The sequence below is a fragment of the Sphaeramia orbicularis genome, chromosome 1 (genome assembly GCF_902148855.1).
Source record: "Sphaeramia orbicularis chromosome 1, fSphaOr1.1, whole genome shotgun sequence".
In the NCBI taxonomy this organism is placed as follows: Eukaryota; Metazoa; Chordata; class Actinopteri; order Kurtiformes; family Apogonidae; genus Sphaeramia; species Sphaeramia orbicularis.
The window spans coordinates 48,253,338-48,269,767 of NC_043957.1; the positions used below are offsets into that span (position 1 = coordinate 48,253,338).

General features: G+C 38.1%; 2 protein-coding genes across 4 annotated transcripts; one reads left to right on the plus strand and one right to left on the minus strand.

The window, feature by feature from the left end:
- Nucleotides 1-1,739: 1,739 nt before the first annotated feature.
- hemgn (hemogen) lies at nucleotides 1,740-4,118 on the minus strand. 3 transcript variants are annotated; one of them, XM_030140220.1, is made up of 5 exons: nucleotides 3,990-4,118; nucleotides 3,810-3,881; nucleotides 3,437-3,515; nucleotides 2,331-2,968; nucleotides 1,740-2,191 (listed from the first exon to the last, which is right to left on the minus strand). In XM_030140220.1, the coding sequence occupies exons 1-5, from the start codon at nucleotides 4,027-4,029 to the stop codon at nucleotides 2,052-2,054; spliced, it is 969 nt and encodes a 322-aa protein (XP_029996080.1). In that variant the 5' UTR covers nucleotides 4,030-4,118; the 3' UTR covers nucleotides 1,740-2,051. The 3 variants fall into 3 exon arrangements, with proteins under 3 accessions (XP_029996080.1, XP_029996070.1, XP_029996089.1); XM_030140210.1 differs by having other exon boundaries at nucleotides 3,425-3,515; nucleotides 3,990-4,116; XM_030140229.1 differs by lacking the exon at nucleotides 3,990-4,118 and having other exon boundaries at nucleotides 3,425-3,515; nucleotides 3,810-3,974.
- Nucleotides 4,119-5,851: 1,733 nt separating this feature from the next.
- anp32b (acidic (leucine-rich) nuclear phosphoprotein 32 family, member B) lies at nucleotides 5,852-13,666 on the plus strand. Its single transcript, XM_030140241.1, has 7 exons — nucleotides 5,852-6,588; nucleotides 8,988-9,137; nucleotides 9,227-9,349; nucleotides 9,991-10,183; nucleotides 10,309-10,433; nucleotides 10,528-10,594; nucleotides 12,950-13,666. The coding sequence occupies exons 1-7, from the start codon at nucleotides 6,535-6,537 to the stop codon at nucleotides 13,030-13,032; spliced, it is 795 nt and encodes a 264-aa protein (XP_029996101.1). The 5' UTR covers nucleotides 5,852-6,534; the 3' UTR covers nucleotides 13,033-13,666.
- Nucleotides 13,667-16,430: the final 2,764 nt, after the last annotated feature.

Genomic DNA, 16,430 nt, shown 5'->3' on the forward strand with positions numbered 1-16,430 from the left:
TTCTGATATCATCCTCCTCCAGGATTTACATGTGTCCAGCCCAGCCTATCTATTTCAGACCACAGTAATTATTTCAAGTAAAAGACATGTGAATAAACAATACAATAACATGTTTGGTAATTGGCTGCTAATAGCTTAATAGCCAAAGATGTAAAAACTTAAATCCTATTTTACACAAACATGTCATTGAAGTGAGGTCAGGGTTCTTGACATGTTTGAAGATCAAAGTATTTTAACTGGTAACATATTTTCCTCAAGGAAATATAGAAGAGGTCAGTTAACTTAAGTTTCACGTCTTTATCCTCACAGATTTTTTCATTAGAAACAAGCGTGACAAATAGATATTTTAGTGATATAGTACATTATGTTGTCTTCATCTGCTTATCTGGGTCCAGATCACGGGGGCAGCAGCCTCAGCAGAGGAGCCCAGACAGCCCTCTCCCCAGCCACTTCCACCAGCTCTTCCAGAGGGAATCCCGAGGCGTTCCCAGGCCAGCTGAGAGATATAATCCTTCCAGCGTGTCCTGTGTCGGCCCCCAGGGTCTCCTCCCAGATGGACATGCCCGAAACACCTCCCCAGGGAGGCGTCCTAGAGGCATCCTCACTAGATAAATTGTAATATTTTTTATGTTGATGAGTAATCATGTCGTTTTTAAAACAAATCTTAAGAAATCTGTAATCAATAATGAAACAATGCTAAATTAATGTAACTATGTTTTTTTGTGTCTATGTGCTTTGTAAATGTATCAATTGTAATTACTTAATTTTGGGAAAGAACCCCAGGAAGAATAGTCTCTACTTTGGTAGAGATTAATGGGGATCCTTAATAAAGAAATAAAGAAAGAAACTAGAAAAGCACTTGGAGAGCACCCCCCCCCCCCCCCCCCCCCCAAATCACCACCAAAATTCAATAATTTGTTCCTGTTCCTTTTTTTTTTTTTTTTTTTACAAACATTCCTAGTTGTACTTATATCTTTTATTTTTTCTGATGTAAATAAGTGTGCCTTCTCACTGTCATTTGTTGTGCCTTGAAATTTCTTGCACTAAACTGGAGAGCTCTACCTCACTCATTGTACTTATACAATGACAATAAGGAGATTCTGATTCTTGTGCCAGTATCAACATTTCCTGAAAATTTAATCAGAATCTGTCCATAACTTTTTGAGTTATCTCGTTAACAGACAGACAAACAAACAAAAAATCTGCCCCCCTACACCCCCCAATCACCACCAAAATGTAATCATTTGTTCCTTGTGCCAGTATCAACATTTCCTGACAATTTAATCAAAATCCGCCCCTAACTTTTTGAGTCATCTCGCTAACAGACAGACAAACAAATAGACAAACCCCAATGAAAACATAACCTCCGTTGTTCCTTGGCGGAGGTAATAAAGATGCCCGAACCACCTCAACTGGCTCCTCTTGACATGGAGGAGCAGTGGCTCTACTCTGAGTCCCTCCCGGATGTCTGAGCCCCTCCCCCTATCTCTAAGGCTGAACCCGGCCACCCTGCGGAGGAAACTCATTTCGGTCACTTGTACTCGTGACCTCGTTCTTTTGGTCATTACCCAGATCTCATGACCATCGGTGAGGGTCGGAACGTAAATCAGGAGCTTCACCTTTGGGCTTAGATGGAAGGACAATGTTCTGATTCAATTATAAATTTGTCCATTGTAACGATGAACGCTAATATCTGTGACTTTTGATGACATAAAAGATAATGACCACAATTAGATTATGAAAGCACTGTATTTTATTCATTGAAAAACAACTTTTACAAAATTCCAGCAAATCAGTTAATTTACCGGTGATTTATATAATTTACTTTTAAATACAAGCAAGCAAAATTTGCAGTGTAATAAATGCAAAATATAAAATAGAATTCTTGATGAACAAACCAGGAATAAATACACTGACAAGTTGGGTTTGAATTCTTACATTTTTCCAATAAGCAATGCATGTTTGTTCGCTTCAGTAATGTTCAGATACAGACAGCAGGATGTCATCTGGTTCACGTGTTCCAAACTGAGGAAGTATCTGAAAAGTGTGTTTCAGAAAATTAGAATGAATTTCCTGGGAAATATTCCTGACGAGGAGGAGGAGGAGGAGGGGGGCGATGGCGATGACAAGGTTGGGTTTGAGAAGATTTTAGTTTGTTCTGATGCACCATTTAGAGCTTTGTCACTCAAATCTAAAAAAGACAGAGAAAATATTTTTAACATTGAGAAGCATTCAGACTTAGAAGAAGCAGAAATCGTTCATCTATTAAAAGCTCCGGGTGTCTTTGGGTTGTATCCTTCTCAGCCCCGTATCCTCATGTCAGATCTTACCTTCATCTACGCTCTTGTCTTGAGATGGATAAATGTCTTCCTCCTCATCTGGGCCTAAGTCTTCAATCAGGACCTGGTCCAGTGCTTCCCTGTCCTGTGTCTCTGTGTAGAAGGCTTTCACCTGAGGAGGATCTGAAGGAGGAGGAGGAGGAGCTGAAGCTGGAACAGGAGCTTCAGCAAATGATGGAAGTAAACCAGCCTCTGGAGCAGGAGATGATTCCTGGACTGGGATTGGAGGTGGTTCTAAAACTTCAGCAGGGACTGAAACAGGAACTGAAGGTGAACCAAGAGCTGGGATTGGATCCACTGGAACTGGAGCAGGAGAGCTCTGGGGGGGAGCCGGATCAGGGGTTTGCAGAGACGCAAGCATTGGCACAGGGGCAGGGGTAACAGGAATAGGTTGTGATTCCAGTGCGACCTCACCCACAGTAAATAAGGGGGTGAGGGAACTCTGTGTTTGATCTGAGATGACCTCCACAGGTTCAGGTATTACCACGACGGCTGGAGGTTCCTGAGCCACAGTGGTGTCATCCTGTGTGACGGCGGTCTCCACTGAGGCTTCAGTCTTCCGGGGCCTCCCTCTTTTCCTTGCGCCACTCTTCTGCCCAGCTCTTGATCTTTTCCTCTGACTCTCCTCCCTAAAAGAGCACAACAATTGTAATCAACAGCGGACATTGAAACGGGTCTTTGTGATTCTTTGCAAAGCTAATAGTACAAAGTCCTTGACCTGGATCTGGGGCGTCAGTGGAAACACCAGAGCAACCTTTGGTTCCCTCTTGCTTCATATTCAGTATGAACCAGAGGAGTGATAAGCAACTAGCCAGCTGATAATGTTTTCACCGCACACAGTAACGTACAGTGTGTTATAACCAGGCTCACTAAATGATCCTAAAAGTTTAAATTCTCTTCTTTTCTTTTTTTTTTTTTTTTTTTTTTTTTTTGCGACACAAAGAAACAACAGTCATTCACTTGATAATTACACTGATGTAACACTAAACTGCAGAATGTGTTACACTGCTGTGAGTCCACTGGTACATAGTTAAAATGAACAAAGCTGTCAATGCAGTTCACATGCACTAAAACTACAAATTTACCCAAAAACCCACTGGTTAGTTTCCTTCTCTTCTGCTTCAGCCCTTCTCTTCCTGAGAAGCTCTCTGTCCCGCAAACGGTGACGGATCCCGCCTTGAAAAAAGAAACCCAGTTAAACTACCCTAACAGAAAAATATAACATGTATTTTACACACATTCTACTACAACTTAGTTTATGATTTTGTTTGTGAACAAAATAAAATTACACAGATAATGCTAAGCTTATCTTTCATTATTATTGAAATTACAGTTTAGATGTGCATTCAGAAGCAAAGGACCAAAAAGATCACATTTGGTACTCAAATACAAAACTGACTTATTACATTTTCTACACTGAAATTGATAGAATACTTTATTTCAAAAAGAGAAAGATATTTTTAATCATACCTTGGTCCTCATTTGGGTTTTTATCATCCAATTCTTGTATTTCTTGTTGCAACGGCTCCTCCATCCTGAGTCCTGATATGAATGAATTCAAATCATTGAAGGCGGGCAAACAGAAGACAGCACGACTTCTTACTGTTTTCTATTCCCACCCCTTAAATGAATTATCTGGTTAACCATTACCATAGTGTTGGGAGAGTTCTAGCAGTGTTGCCCTTATCATATTTGTAAAGCTGGAGGAGTTGGCACAGAACTTATAAAAAAAATAAAAAAAATAAAAAAAAACTGCAGCAAGTTTTGTGTGGGCATGTGTCATAGGAAGAAATGTCTACTGTGTGTAGTAATAGAACTTTACTGTAGAATTTGGCTGTTGTTCCTCGTAGAAAAGCAATAGTTGTGGGTGGAATTTGATGCAACATAGTAACTGAGAAATAAAAAGGCGCTTTTAATTTTGCGTGCTTTTTTGTGCACACCAGTAGCTGTTAGTGAACCTAAAATGAAACTGTAATTTAGCTATTTCTGCAATTATTTACTGCCTAAATCGTGTCTTTGCACGTCTTGTACTCATCATGTAGTTAATCCTGTTCTGAATTCTGCAAAAAATGGAGACAGACAGCAACATTCAACAGGCGACATGTAACTCTCTGCATAAATAAACATCACTAATTATCGGTAAACAAGTTAAATGCACTACTTCTTTGCTCTGTTTTTCTCTCCGTACATAAATATGGAGCACTATAGGACTAGAGCAGCTGGAGACCAATTGAGAAATCCTGTCCTGGACCAGAGTAGGGACATACCCGTCTTATCTCACAGTTTGAGAGCTGCTCAGTTGGGGTGTGTTCTCAATCTTCTCACAGCACATTGAGCCCTGATGTGTGTGTATGTGTGTGTGTGTGTGTGTGTTTGAGCCACTCGGAGAAACAGAGTAAATAACATTCAACTGCCAATTGCCTCCAGCACTGTAGGGGAATTGTTGAGGGTCTCATTTCAAATTTACTTTTGCATGAAAGGATTTTCCTGCAATCTACGCACACGGTCAAATGATAGAAATACCATTTTGGGTAAATGTAAATTATTGTCTGTTTCATGTAGGACATTCTTTATGAGTGAAATCATGAATGCAAGTCATCACAGTGCAAAATGTGCACATCCCCCTGTTTTGTCCAGGGTTCATCCAGTGCAAAGTATTCTCTAGAACACACTCTTTGAAATGCACAAATAACACAATTTAACCCCAACTTTCTCTTTTTTTTTTTTATCTGAAAAGGCAGACCAGTACCTCCAGTGTACCTATTAGTTGGTAAAACTTGGTTAGACTGCTTTCATGTCCACTTATCTTTCCCAAATACTTCTTAGTATCTGAAATACTAACAGTTAAAAGCAGAAAAAGCTAAAACTCAAATGCAAGACTGATGCTGCACAATGAAACTTAAGTTTGAGGAATGTAAAAATATATATTACAGTGCCATCTTCTGGTGCACGTTCTAAACTACCAAACCAATTTAAAAGCTTGGTATTTATATAGGCTGTATTTTATGTATGAATTGCACTCAGCTAAACATAGACTATTTTTGGATAATGTGATGCAGGCAGTGGATATAAAAAAAAAACAACAGCCTGAGCTCCATGTTTAATTGTTCGTAATGTTTTAGGCAGTTTATCATTTAACTGAAGAGCCAGCATATTATAAAAAAAAAACCCAAAACAAAACATACATACATAATAAGATTGCAATGTGTGGCTGATTCAAAGATTTGTTTAAAAAAAAAAAAAATCAACAGCTCATACTCAGTGGACTGCTGGGCTCCGGTGTCTCAGGAAGTAATAAGGGGTGGGGGTGGAATGGGGGCTACCCCTCCATATGTACAATGCTCTCTTTACAGCAAACCAAATATACCCCTCCTTTCTAGCAGTGTGTTCAAATGGGGGTGCGAATGTGGCGTTTATGAACAGACATAATGCATGAAACAGTTAACTCAAAATGCAGTTTATTGATGTAAAATTTTCACTCAGATTACAAATAATTTGCAATACACTTGATCACAGCAGCCTGCATAATGCATGTGGAAATCTGGATATTTTTGCTTTGACTGTCAACAGGTTTGAGTAGTATCCTGTTCACTGCATGCTCGTTGTAAAAGGCTCCCACTGTGCCTTCATCACACACTAAAATATGAATCAATGCAACAGTAACAATCTGACGTTATGATTTTTAGACGTGGGCATGTTTCCAACTTATGAAACTAAGTTAGGGAGAAAACAAAGTTCAACATATGACCTACTTTATCGATGCCAATCTGGCCGTAAGCTGTTTTGTGTTAACTTTGCATTAAGATGCATTTTTCTATTGATCTCTGCTGACTTTAGGACATGCGTCTGTTGTCTTCGTTTAACACTTAACACAGTGTTTTGCTTGCATAAATAAATTGCACCATAGCTCTGTTTCGGGGCAGCGTCATGTTTTGTGACTGCAATGCCTTTTTTTTTTTTTTTTTTTTTTTTTTTAAACAGGCGATGGGCGTAACTGGACGGAGATGGCGCTGTTGAGCATATATTTTGTTTCAGTCCCGTTTCCCTCCATGGTTTCTCCTCTCTCCGACTAACTTAGCGTTTGGCTCAGTTCATTATACAGTCCTATATTCTCCCTCCATTAGGGCATCTCTGCCTTTGGACTGAAGATCCCACCAAAACCCAGGAGAGAAAAGTTTAACTTTCATAGGGCAAGATGGACATGAAAAAGAGGATCCACTTGGAGCTAAGAAACAGGACACCGTCTGATGTGAGTCGTGCTTTTTAAAACCAACCCTTAGTTTTCTGGCTAGCCTTGCTAGCTAGCTTGCTACTTTTTTGCTTTGCGAGTGACCTGTGTGGCTAACGTAATGGTGACCACATGGGCTTTAGATTATGTTTCTGCTTTATAATAGGGCGGAAAACACTCGCATAACAATCTTAATCCTTTCTCCTGTTCTGGATTGGGCGTATAGGTGCAACGAGACGAGAAAAGCTATATTCAATCGTTACTTTGAAACGGCGATTCCTCAGCTTGCTGGCATTATTGCAGTGCTTTAACCGTTTCGCAGCCTCCTTGGCCAGCGGTGCACACACGATTCAGCTCGACTCCAACGTTGTGGCACATTTACTAAACTTCTTTTTGCGCTGATATAATAAGAAATGAGCTTCCTGCGCTGGGTTTGGCATTCACAGAGCGGTATATTTAATACAGACCTTGGAAGCCATGTTTGCTGCTAGCATAACTGCTAAAATGGGGCGCTTTTTTTTTTTTTTTTTTTTTTAAATAGAAATGCACTTTAAAAACTACAAGGCGTTCGCGTTAAAATTGATTTTTGTGAAACGTGTGAACGCAACACCGCAGCTCACAGGCAACGTCCTCACATTTCTTTACAGCAACGTTAATATCAAATCAGCAGCGACAACAAAAAACAGTCATTTGATTCACGAGTCATCCATACCTTGACTACTTCACGTTAAAGCACTGTAATACTAATAGGAACACTAACCAGATGGTGTTCACACGCAAACAAAAGCAAACAGCCAACAAGCCCTTTACTCGTGATGCGTTTAAAAGCCTTGTTTAAGCTGTTGCAATTCACAAGTTTCAAAGGGAGTGTGCAGCAATTAATTCCTTAAAATAGCTTGCATGCTTGCACAGCAGCCTCGTTGCCATTTCATATTCTTACATTTATACTTACTGTACAAATATCACATACTTATTAGTGAAGTCTGGCGATCAGACGATTCCGTGTCGGAATCATTCAGACAGCAGCCTCCTAACTTGGCATTTTGTTCCCGCCATATTACCCCATTCCCTACACTGGTCAAAGACAACGAATGCATCGTTTATTAAGCTACAAACGTCTAAAACAATAATGCGGTCTGAAACTGAGTGCCACTTAAGCTAAACTTGACTTGGTTTGGAACAAAACGCGTGTATTTGTTTGTTAGCCAGCGGCTTCATGAACCGACCCAGGCTGCTTGAATGACACGGAGATCCGGTGCACCGCGCTTGATGCGTGGGCAGGCAAAAACTCGACGGTCGCCGTTTCTTCTCGAGCCATGCATGAAATAAAACACATGATTACTCGAAAAATAGTTTCAGTATTGGCTAAATAACGATTATTGCTCTTTGTACACAACATTTTTCGCTAGTGAAGTGTTCGGAGAACGGCATACTGTGTCTGAGGAATCGCCATGTTGTCATTCTGTCGTCTTTGAAGCTCTGGGAGAAAGGAACTGTCTCCATCTTTGTTTTTACTAAATTTCCGTTCTCAATATATTTCCTTCGCCACTTCGACCTGAAAACGATGTTGTACCCTGTAACAAACTGGCAATATCGTTCGTTCGCTCGACGACGACGAATATTCCACTTCCCCCATGAAAGCTGGTTTTACAAAAAAAGAAAGTCTTTACTAAGGGTGTATTCGCAATCCTTTCCGTTGCTGTTGGGTTGGCTAATGGCGGGCACACAGACCTCTGGAGCTGCTCCTCTACGGCACGGCAGCGTTTAAAAGGGGCAATGGCTAGCCTGTAGCGAGCTAGCTCTGAAAAATCATTGCATTTGTCATTAGTGACTGCATCAGCAGGCCATGGGAACATACAGCTTTGCTCTTCCTTGTTTCAAAGAAATCAATGTATTAACTGTAGTGCCTGGAAATGAAGCACAGTTAGTACAAAGTGTTTTAGACGGAGACCTACTATCCATTTCGGCGTTTTACTTGAGAAATCGCGATGTTTGACGTTTGACAACAACTTTTTTTGCAACGTTTTTGTCCAACACTGAATTGCGCAACCAGTGTAAGCTTTAACTGACTCCGACTAACTCCGCCTTCAGACTTGTTTTTCCAATATTTTATATCAAATACTGAATGACTTTACAAACAACAGTAGGACATTTGGATTCAGAAGGAATCCCCGGTTCATTATTAAACATGTTTTTACTCACATTTTTGGCCAGATTATTCACAGTATTGTTCTTTTGCAAACAGTTATATTTTGTAAATAAAGCACAACTGCATAATAAAATAATAAATTTACAATTTGACTTTTATTTTTTCCAATAATTATGAATCTCAGACAAAGCATGATTGAATCTATGATTTTAATAAATTGACATGTATTTTTCTCTCTCTCTCATTTTTTTTTTTTTTTCTTCTTTTAAAGGTACGAGAACTTGTCCTTGATAATTGTCGATCAGTTGAAGGAAAAATCGAAGGCCTCACAGCTGAGTTTGTCAACCTGGAATTCCTCAGTTTGATAAATGTTAATTTAATTTCAGTCTCCAACCTTCCTAAACTAGGAAAACTCAAAAAGGTAAGATGCTGTTTAATTTTTTATCATGTCATATAGAGATTGAACTGCAACCGGAAATGCCTGGATTAATTTTTCCTGCACATTTTCAGCTGGAGTTGAGCGACAACAGAATCAGTGGCGGCCTTGATGTTTTAGCAGAGAAACTACCCAACCTCACACATCTAAACCTGAGTGGAAACAAATTGAAAGACATCAGCACGTTGGAACCATTGGTAGGTGTTTGTGAATTTGTTAGAAGCATTACTTGATGCATTTACACATAGAGAAAATATGAATACTGTCTTAGCTGGTGCAAACAGCAACTTTTGGTTTTTCACATCCTATAAATGGAAGTCATATGACTGGAAGAGCTTTGGATAATTAGACAAACTCATTGCGCGCACAGCTGTCAGCTGGCATCTCATAGCAAACAATGCAGCTTTCTTTATGTTTAGACATAAATATTCATTCTGATGTTGTTAAAGAATATCACACATTGGAACTGAGCCTGAATAGAATGCAAGAGAGATCATTTGCAGATGCATCAAACTAGTGCATACAATAGTCCTTAAGTTCTTGATTGTTCAGAAAAAGACAAATAAAATTACAGTGAATATTGTAATATGCAAAACTACCATAGAAATGAATTTCAGATATAGTTTTGTGGTTGTTACAGTGAAATTGGTACCAAAATAGAACTCACAGAAGGATCATTGTATTTCCCTCATTCACTAAATCACATCACAGAGATTGTTGGTTTAAATCGAAATAATTTAGTTTAAAGCCTGTCACATTGTTATAGCATCATTAACTTAAAAAAAAAAAAATCAGTAACACTTTGTCATTATAACGTGTAACTTCTTTTGATCAACAGAAAAAGCTGGACAACCTGAAGAGTTTGGACCTGTTTAACTGTGAAGTGACAAACCTGAACGACTACAGAGAGAGCATGTTCAAACTGCTGCCCCAGCTCACCTACCTGGATGGTTACGACATGGAAGACCGGGAAGCCTCCGACTCCGATGGAGAGGTGGAGGGAGATTGTGGCGACGACGAGGATGACGAAGGTAACAGGTCATCTTTACAGTGCCTTTAGTTCCCTTTGGCTGGGAAAAATAAATGTATTTGTGCAGTATAATTGTGTTTCTGGCGTTTACCCGTTGCACTCACAGGTCTTTGTGCTTCATTGTAGAAGGAGAGGAGGAAGAAGATGAGGATGGAGAGGAAGAGGACTTTGATGAGGAAGAGGATGAGGAGGAAGATGAAGAGGAAGTAGAAGGAGAGGAGGATGATGAAGAGGTCAGCGGAGAAGATGAGGTACAAAAGGAGGAAAAACGTAAAGGAGATAATGTGGATGAAAATGCCCATTGATACCTTTTTAATTGCGTTTATTTTTTATTTTCCAATGTAGGAGGAAGAATTTGGTCAAGACGGAGAGGCAGATGAAGACGATGATGATGATGATGAAGATGAAGATGGTATGCATTATCTTGTTTTAAGACAGAGGTCTCAAACATGCGGCCTGGGGGCCAAATCCGGCCCCCCAAAGGGTCCAGTCTGGCCCCTGGGATGAATTTGTGAAATGCAAAAATTACACTGAAGATATTAATCATTTTAGTGCAGGTTCCACATACAGCCCAATTTAATCTTAAGTGGGTTGGATCAGTAAAATACTATCATAATAACCTATAAATACTCACAACTCCAAATTTTTCTCTTTGTAAATGTAAACATTTTCATGTCATTTTACTGTATTTACACTAAAACAAACTATCATTTCACAAAAACGTGAATAACCTGAACAAATATGAACATTTTGAAATGTCTGAAGTTCAAGTTTTCCAATATTCTGCCTGTTATAAAATTTTTTGTGTATTTGTTGATCCACTGTGATCTGTAAGTTGTAATTTACATGTGTAAATGATAAACTGAGACATAATATTGTTAAAATTGCACTTAGTTTTCTTAAGGAATTTCAGTTCATGTTATTCACATTGTTTTAAAGGATAGTTGGTAGATGTAAACATTTTCATCGTATAATTTTATTTTTTTTTTCACTTTAAAACATAGAGGAAAGTTTGGAGTTGGCATTATTTATATATTATTACGTTATTATTTCACTGGGCCGGCCCACTTCAGGTCAAATTTGGCTTAATGTGGCCCCTCAACTAAAATGAGTTTGACACTCTTTTAGCTTGAATGTAAAAAATGCAGAATACCAAAGACTTGGTTGCATGAAGTACAACACTACTACAGTCAGATACTCATTAGGCCCAGAGTTGGGGTCTGTATTCTTTATAGGGAGGATATAGTTCTGATTTGGCTGAAACTAAAAACTGATATCACCTTTGCCTTGAACGTCAGAGTCATAAAGATTTAAGGTGTTGGAATATAGATAATTGGTCTTTTTAGTAGAACAGTCAATTCATGCAGAACAACTGCTGAAAGTAGTTCTGGAATCACAAAGAATTCACTGTATAATAAAGACACTACATATCATTTAAATTGGGTTTACATTTTAAGTGCTCCTTAGAATCAACTATTCCTTTTGTGCAGACCTAGTTCCACATGCAATTCAAGGTAGTCGAGAACCATGTGGATTTTTTTTGCTCTTTTTGCCTTTAAATTGCAGTGTATGTGCAACTGTCAGTCTCTAGTTTTGTTCCTATGAAGCAGGTCGGCCTGTCAGTAAGTGTAGTGAAGGATTTAGATGAGATTAGATTAGATGAGACTTTATTGATTCCACAATGGGGAAAGTCACTGGTCAAGGCAGCAACGGAATAAAGTGCAAGAAAAAATGTGCATGCATTAAGATTACAAAACAAAAAAAACCCCACTATAATAATATTAGTAAGTATTAAAACTCTATAGGCTATACGCATATTTACATAATAGTAGACAGATGAGATATACATTAAATGTTACTTATACAGTCGCTGTAAAGGTTAAATCTGTTTAGTACATACTACGCCATGTTTAATAATCTGTAAACACATAGTATCAGTGATGTTATGTTGGAGATTCAGGTTATTGAGGAAGCTCCATGTAAAGTGAAAGTGTCTTATGGTGCAGCTAATAAAGTCATGATAATATATAATGGAAGACCGTTAGCTGATTTATTTATTTATTTTAAGGCTAATATTATAACAGTAGTTTGCAGCAGGAAGAACAGGGTAACCAGTTAATCTGCTGAGATTACTCCAAACTGGATAACTGTACATCTCAGTCAATGTAAATATATGAACAATTAAAATAAATCTATCAAAATAAATCCAAAAAATCTAGGTGGAATTGTTTTTTTGTTTTTTTTTCAGTAACCATTTCTCCTCAAAGCCCATACGAGTCATCAACCGCTGTAATATTCTACTAATACCTACAGTTTGTGAAAAGTCACATCAACATCTATCTTTAAAATGTTATATAATAATAAACCTCAAAAAGACATGTACAGTTCCAGTTACAGTCTTACTGTATGTGATAACGGTTTAAACTGAAAATGTAGGCTTGCGTAAGTGTGATAGGGGTCAGTTAAATCCTTCAGCATTTCAGTTCTGGAGATGCATATCTGACACCCGTATTTATTTTGAGCCAGTAATCTTGTGATGTTATGACATGTAGAGACTGCAAAACTTGATACACTCAGCACACTTCCTCGATCCCGTTAGAGGAAGTCCAGCTGTTTATGGGAGTTAGAAACATGTGAAATCAGCCATATACAATAAAGATACGTAACAAAGAACATTGGTCAGATAGTAAAAGCATCGAGATAGAAACGGGACATAAAATGAGGGTTGTCCTTGTGTTTTGACGTGGCTTTTCTTCATCGCCTTCAGAAGCAGAAACCGGCAAAGGAGAAAAGAGAAAGCGAGACCCAGAGGACGACGATGAGGACGACGACGATGAAGACGACGATTAAGAGCTAAAGTGAAAACGAGAGCCTACCGAGTTACCCTTCCTCCCCCACAAACCCAAACGTCCGCCCTCCTACAACTCGCACCGCCTTTGTAATCCACATTTAACCCCCCCACCCCACCCCAACTCTTCCCCCTCCCCTCCCAGCTCTGAGCTCTTTTATGGGGCAAGACTGTACCGGATGGGTGGGCCGAGTGGAACTGCCCCCCCCCTTTTTTTTCTCCCCCACACCCCACATGGAACTGAGAGCCACCCAACATCCTCCACTTCACCCAACCCACGGCCCAGAGGTTCTCAGGCAGCCCACCACTCAGCATTCCACAATTTCACTGTCGACCCCTCTTTATGTATTCCCGTGTGAGGACTTTGGGACTGGTATCTAGTTTTGGGTCTGTGCTTTTAATATTTTGTTGGATGATTTATTTTTTGTTGTTGGGTTTATTATTTCTCATTTTTTGTCTTTTTTCTGTTCCTTATTTTTCCCAATAAAATTATTGCTATAGCAGCTGTGCAACCAGTGAGCCATGATTTTTAGAGTGGCCGCCTGTTGCACAAATCAAGGTTGTAGCTACATTTTTACTTTCTGTATGACAAAAAAAAAACAACTTTGTAAATAAAATGTTAACATTTTGTGCTTTTTTCTGTCTTCCTAGCTTGCTGTTTTTTGGGGGGTTTTTTTGGTCTAAAATTTTTATAACAAGTAATGAAGTGACATTTCAAGATTTTATATGAAGATATTGAGATTTAGAGGGCTCTACTTATAGAAGCAGAGTGTAATTGTTATAATAATGTTTTCATTAGTGCATTATCACCTAAATATAAGAATTATTGTTTTCATTTTTCGTAGAATGAGCTGCTTGTATCTTCAAATGTAGCAGCTTGTCTCCATGCTACGTTGTATCGCCATGTTTTTACAGTGCACTGAATTGACAACTTTTTTCCTTTCATGTACTGGAAAGTATCCATCCTGAAGGTGCATTAGACTGGGTTACAAAAAAATGTTTTTTGCAAGTTGTCTAGGTTTTTTCAACTGAATTAGGACCATTTTGCACCGCAAAATCCAAAAATGACATCTGTTTTTCTCAATCAGGTCAGGTTTTTTTTGCTAATTTGATTTTGAAAAATTTGATCTTCTCACGAAATTGATTACATTTTTGTGACTTTATCAGTTGATTTTTTTTATATAGTTCTCACCCAAAATAGGTTTTAAGAGAAAAAAAATCATTTTCTAACAGGATGTATTTATTATTTATTATGTATTCACAGCAGATGTAGCAGAATACGTCAGGCTTATTTTTGCAAGATCTTCTAGTCGAAGCCATTTCATTCACCTGTAATATTAAAAAAAAAACGATCATAAATTGGCAAAAGTAAAATCTTCAGAACTCGTTTATTGCAAGAAATATGAAAGAATTTTGTATCATATGATGTGAAAATGCCCATAAATGTTAGCAAAAATGTTAAAAAGCCAATATGTAGCATAGTTCAGAAAGTTGACCTGATTGAGCAAAATCAATGTGATTTTTGGATTCAGCACACCAAAATTATCCTAAATCAGCTCAAAAAACTTAAACAATAAATTTGTTGTTGACCAGTGTTATTATTACCAACAATTTCTTGAGAGCAGACATTAATATACCAGAATGTACTAAAAAACCCAGAATAGACAAGAACTCTGGCTTTAACAGGGCTTTTGTGATTTTAGCAGCTGTTATTTAGGAGTGTATGGTGTAAAAGCACTGTATACTCACATTGGATATTACACAGTGATCATTTAAGCATCAGATAGTTCCTTAAATGGTCAATATGTAAGGTTCATGTTTGTGTGGGAGTGTGTTTTTTGTTGTGTTGCGTACAGTTTGCTGAAGCACTGAGGAACTCTAGACTGAACAGAAGGATTTTTGCAGAAATAACTACACAGACAATAGGTTACATATCAGGGTATTAACATGGATGCACACAACTGAGATGGTCATTATCATAGAAGTGGAGTTAATGTCAAAAAAGGACCCACTCCCAGTACAAACATGTGATCTTTAACTTTTAATGAAAAGCTCACACCCCCCTGTGGGCTTAGAATAGAATGAACTAAATTATTATCCCGCCCCCTGAAGGGGAGGGAAGGGGTATTGTTTTTGGTTCGGTTTGTTTCTTTGTTAACACTAGGAGCAAAACTATTGGTTGAATTCGTACCAAATTGGGTTTATAGATTGCCAGTGACCCAAAATAGATCTCATTATATTTTGGGAAAAGTAGGTCCAAGTTCCAATTTTGTATGAATTTTTAAAATCTTTTTTTTTTTTTTCTAATTTACTTATAATGGGCAAAATTTCATATATGTAGCAGCAAAACTATAGGTTGAATTCATATCACATTGGGTTTATAGATTGCAAGTGACCCAGAGTAGATCTGATTACAGTTTGGGAAAGTAGGTCAAAGTTCAAATTTGTTATGAAGTTTTAAAATCTTTTTTCTTTTTTTCATTTACATATAATAGGCGGAATTTCAAATGTCTATAAAAACATCAATTTTGTTTTAATTTACTTCAAACTTGGCACATACAGGGTGGGGAAGCAAAATGTACAATATTTTGAGGCAGGGATTGAAAGACAGTGTATGACCAATTAGTTTATTGAAAGTCATGAGAATTTATTTGCCACAAGAAAATGTACATAATAGAAAATGTTTTTATTCTATGTGTCCTCCTTCTTTCTCAATAACTGCCTTCACACGCTTCCTGAAACTTGCGCAAGTGTTCCTCAAATATTCAGGTGACAACTTCTTCCATTCTTCTTTAATAGTATCTTCCAGACTTTCTCGTAATAGTTTTGCTCATAGTCATTCTCTTCTTTCCATTATAAACAGTCTTTATGGACACTCCAACTATTTTTGAAATCTCCTTTGGTGTGACGAGTGCATTCAGCAAATCACACACTCTTTGACGTTTGCTTTCCTGATTACTCATATGGGCAAAAGTTTCTGAAAAGGTATGGATAATAGTGTTAGGTATGATTATGACATCAATATATGTTTGGTTTCAAAACAATTGACGTAGTGGCTGCTGAGAAAAAACAACTAAATGTTCACTGTAAATTTTGCTTCCCCACCCTGTATATAGAGGCAATTGATATGCTGTCATCAGCACATGCATAGACATGATGACATCAGTTGGATTGATGCCAAAATAAGCTACAATATGTGTGAGGGGCGGGGTTTGTTGTGCCTGGCACCGCTTGTCATTATACTCAGGTACATTTATGTTTCATGCAGCATCTGTCTTATATAGCACTGGATTACAAAAAAATGTTTTTTGCAAGTTGTCTAGGTTTTTTCAACTGAATTAGGACCATTTTGCACCGCTAAATCCAAAAATGACATCTATTTTTCTCAATCAGGTCAGGT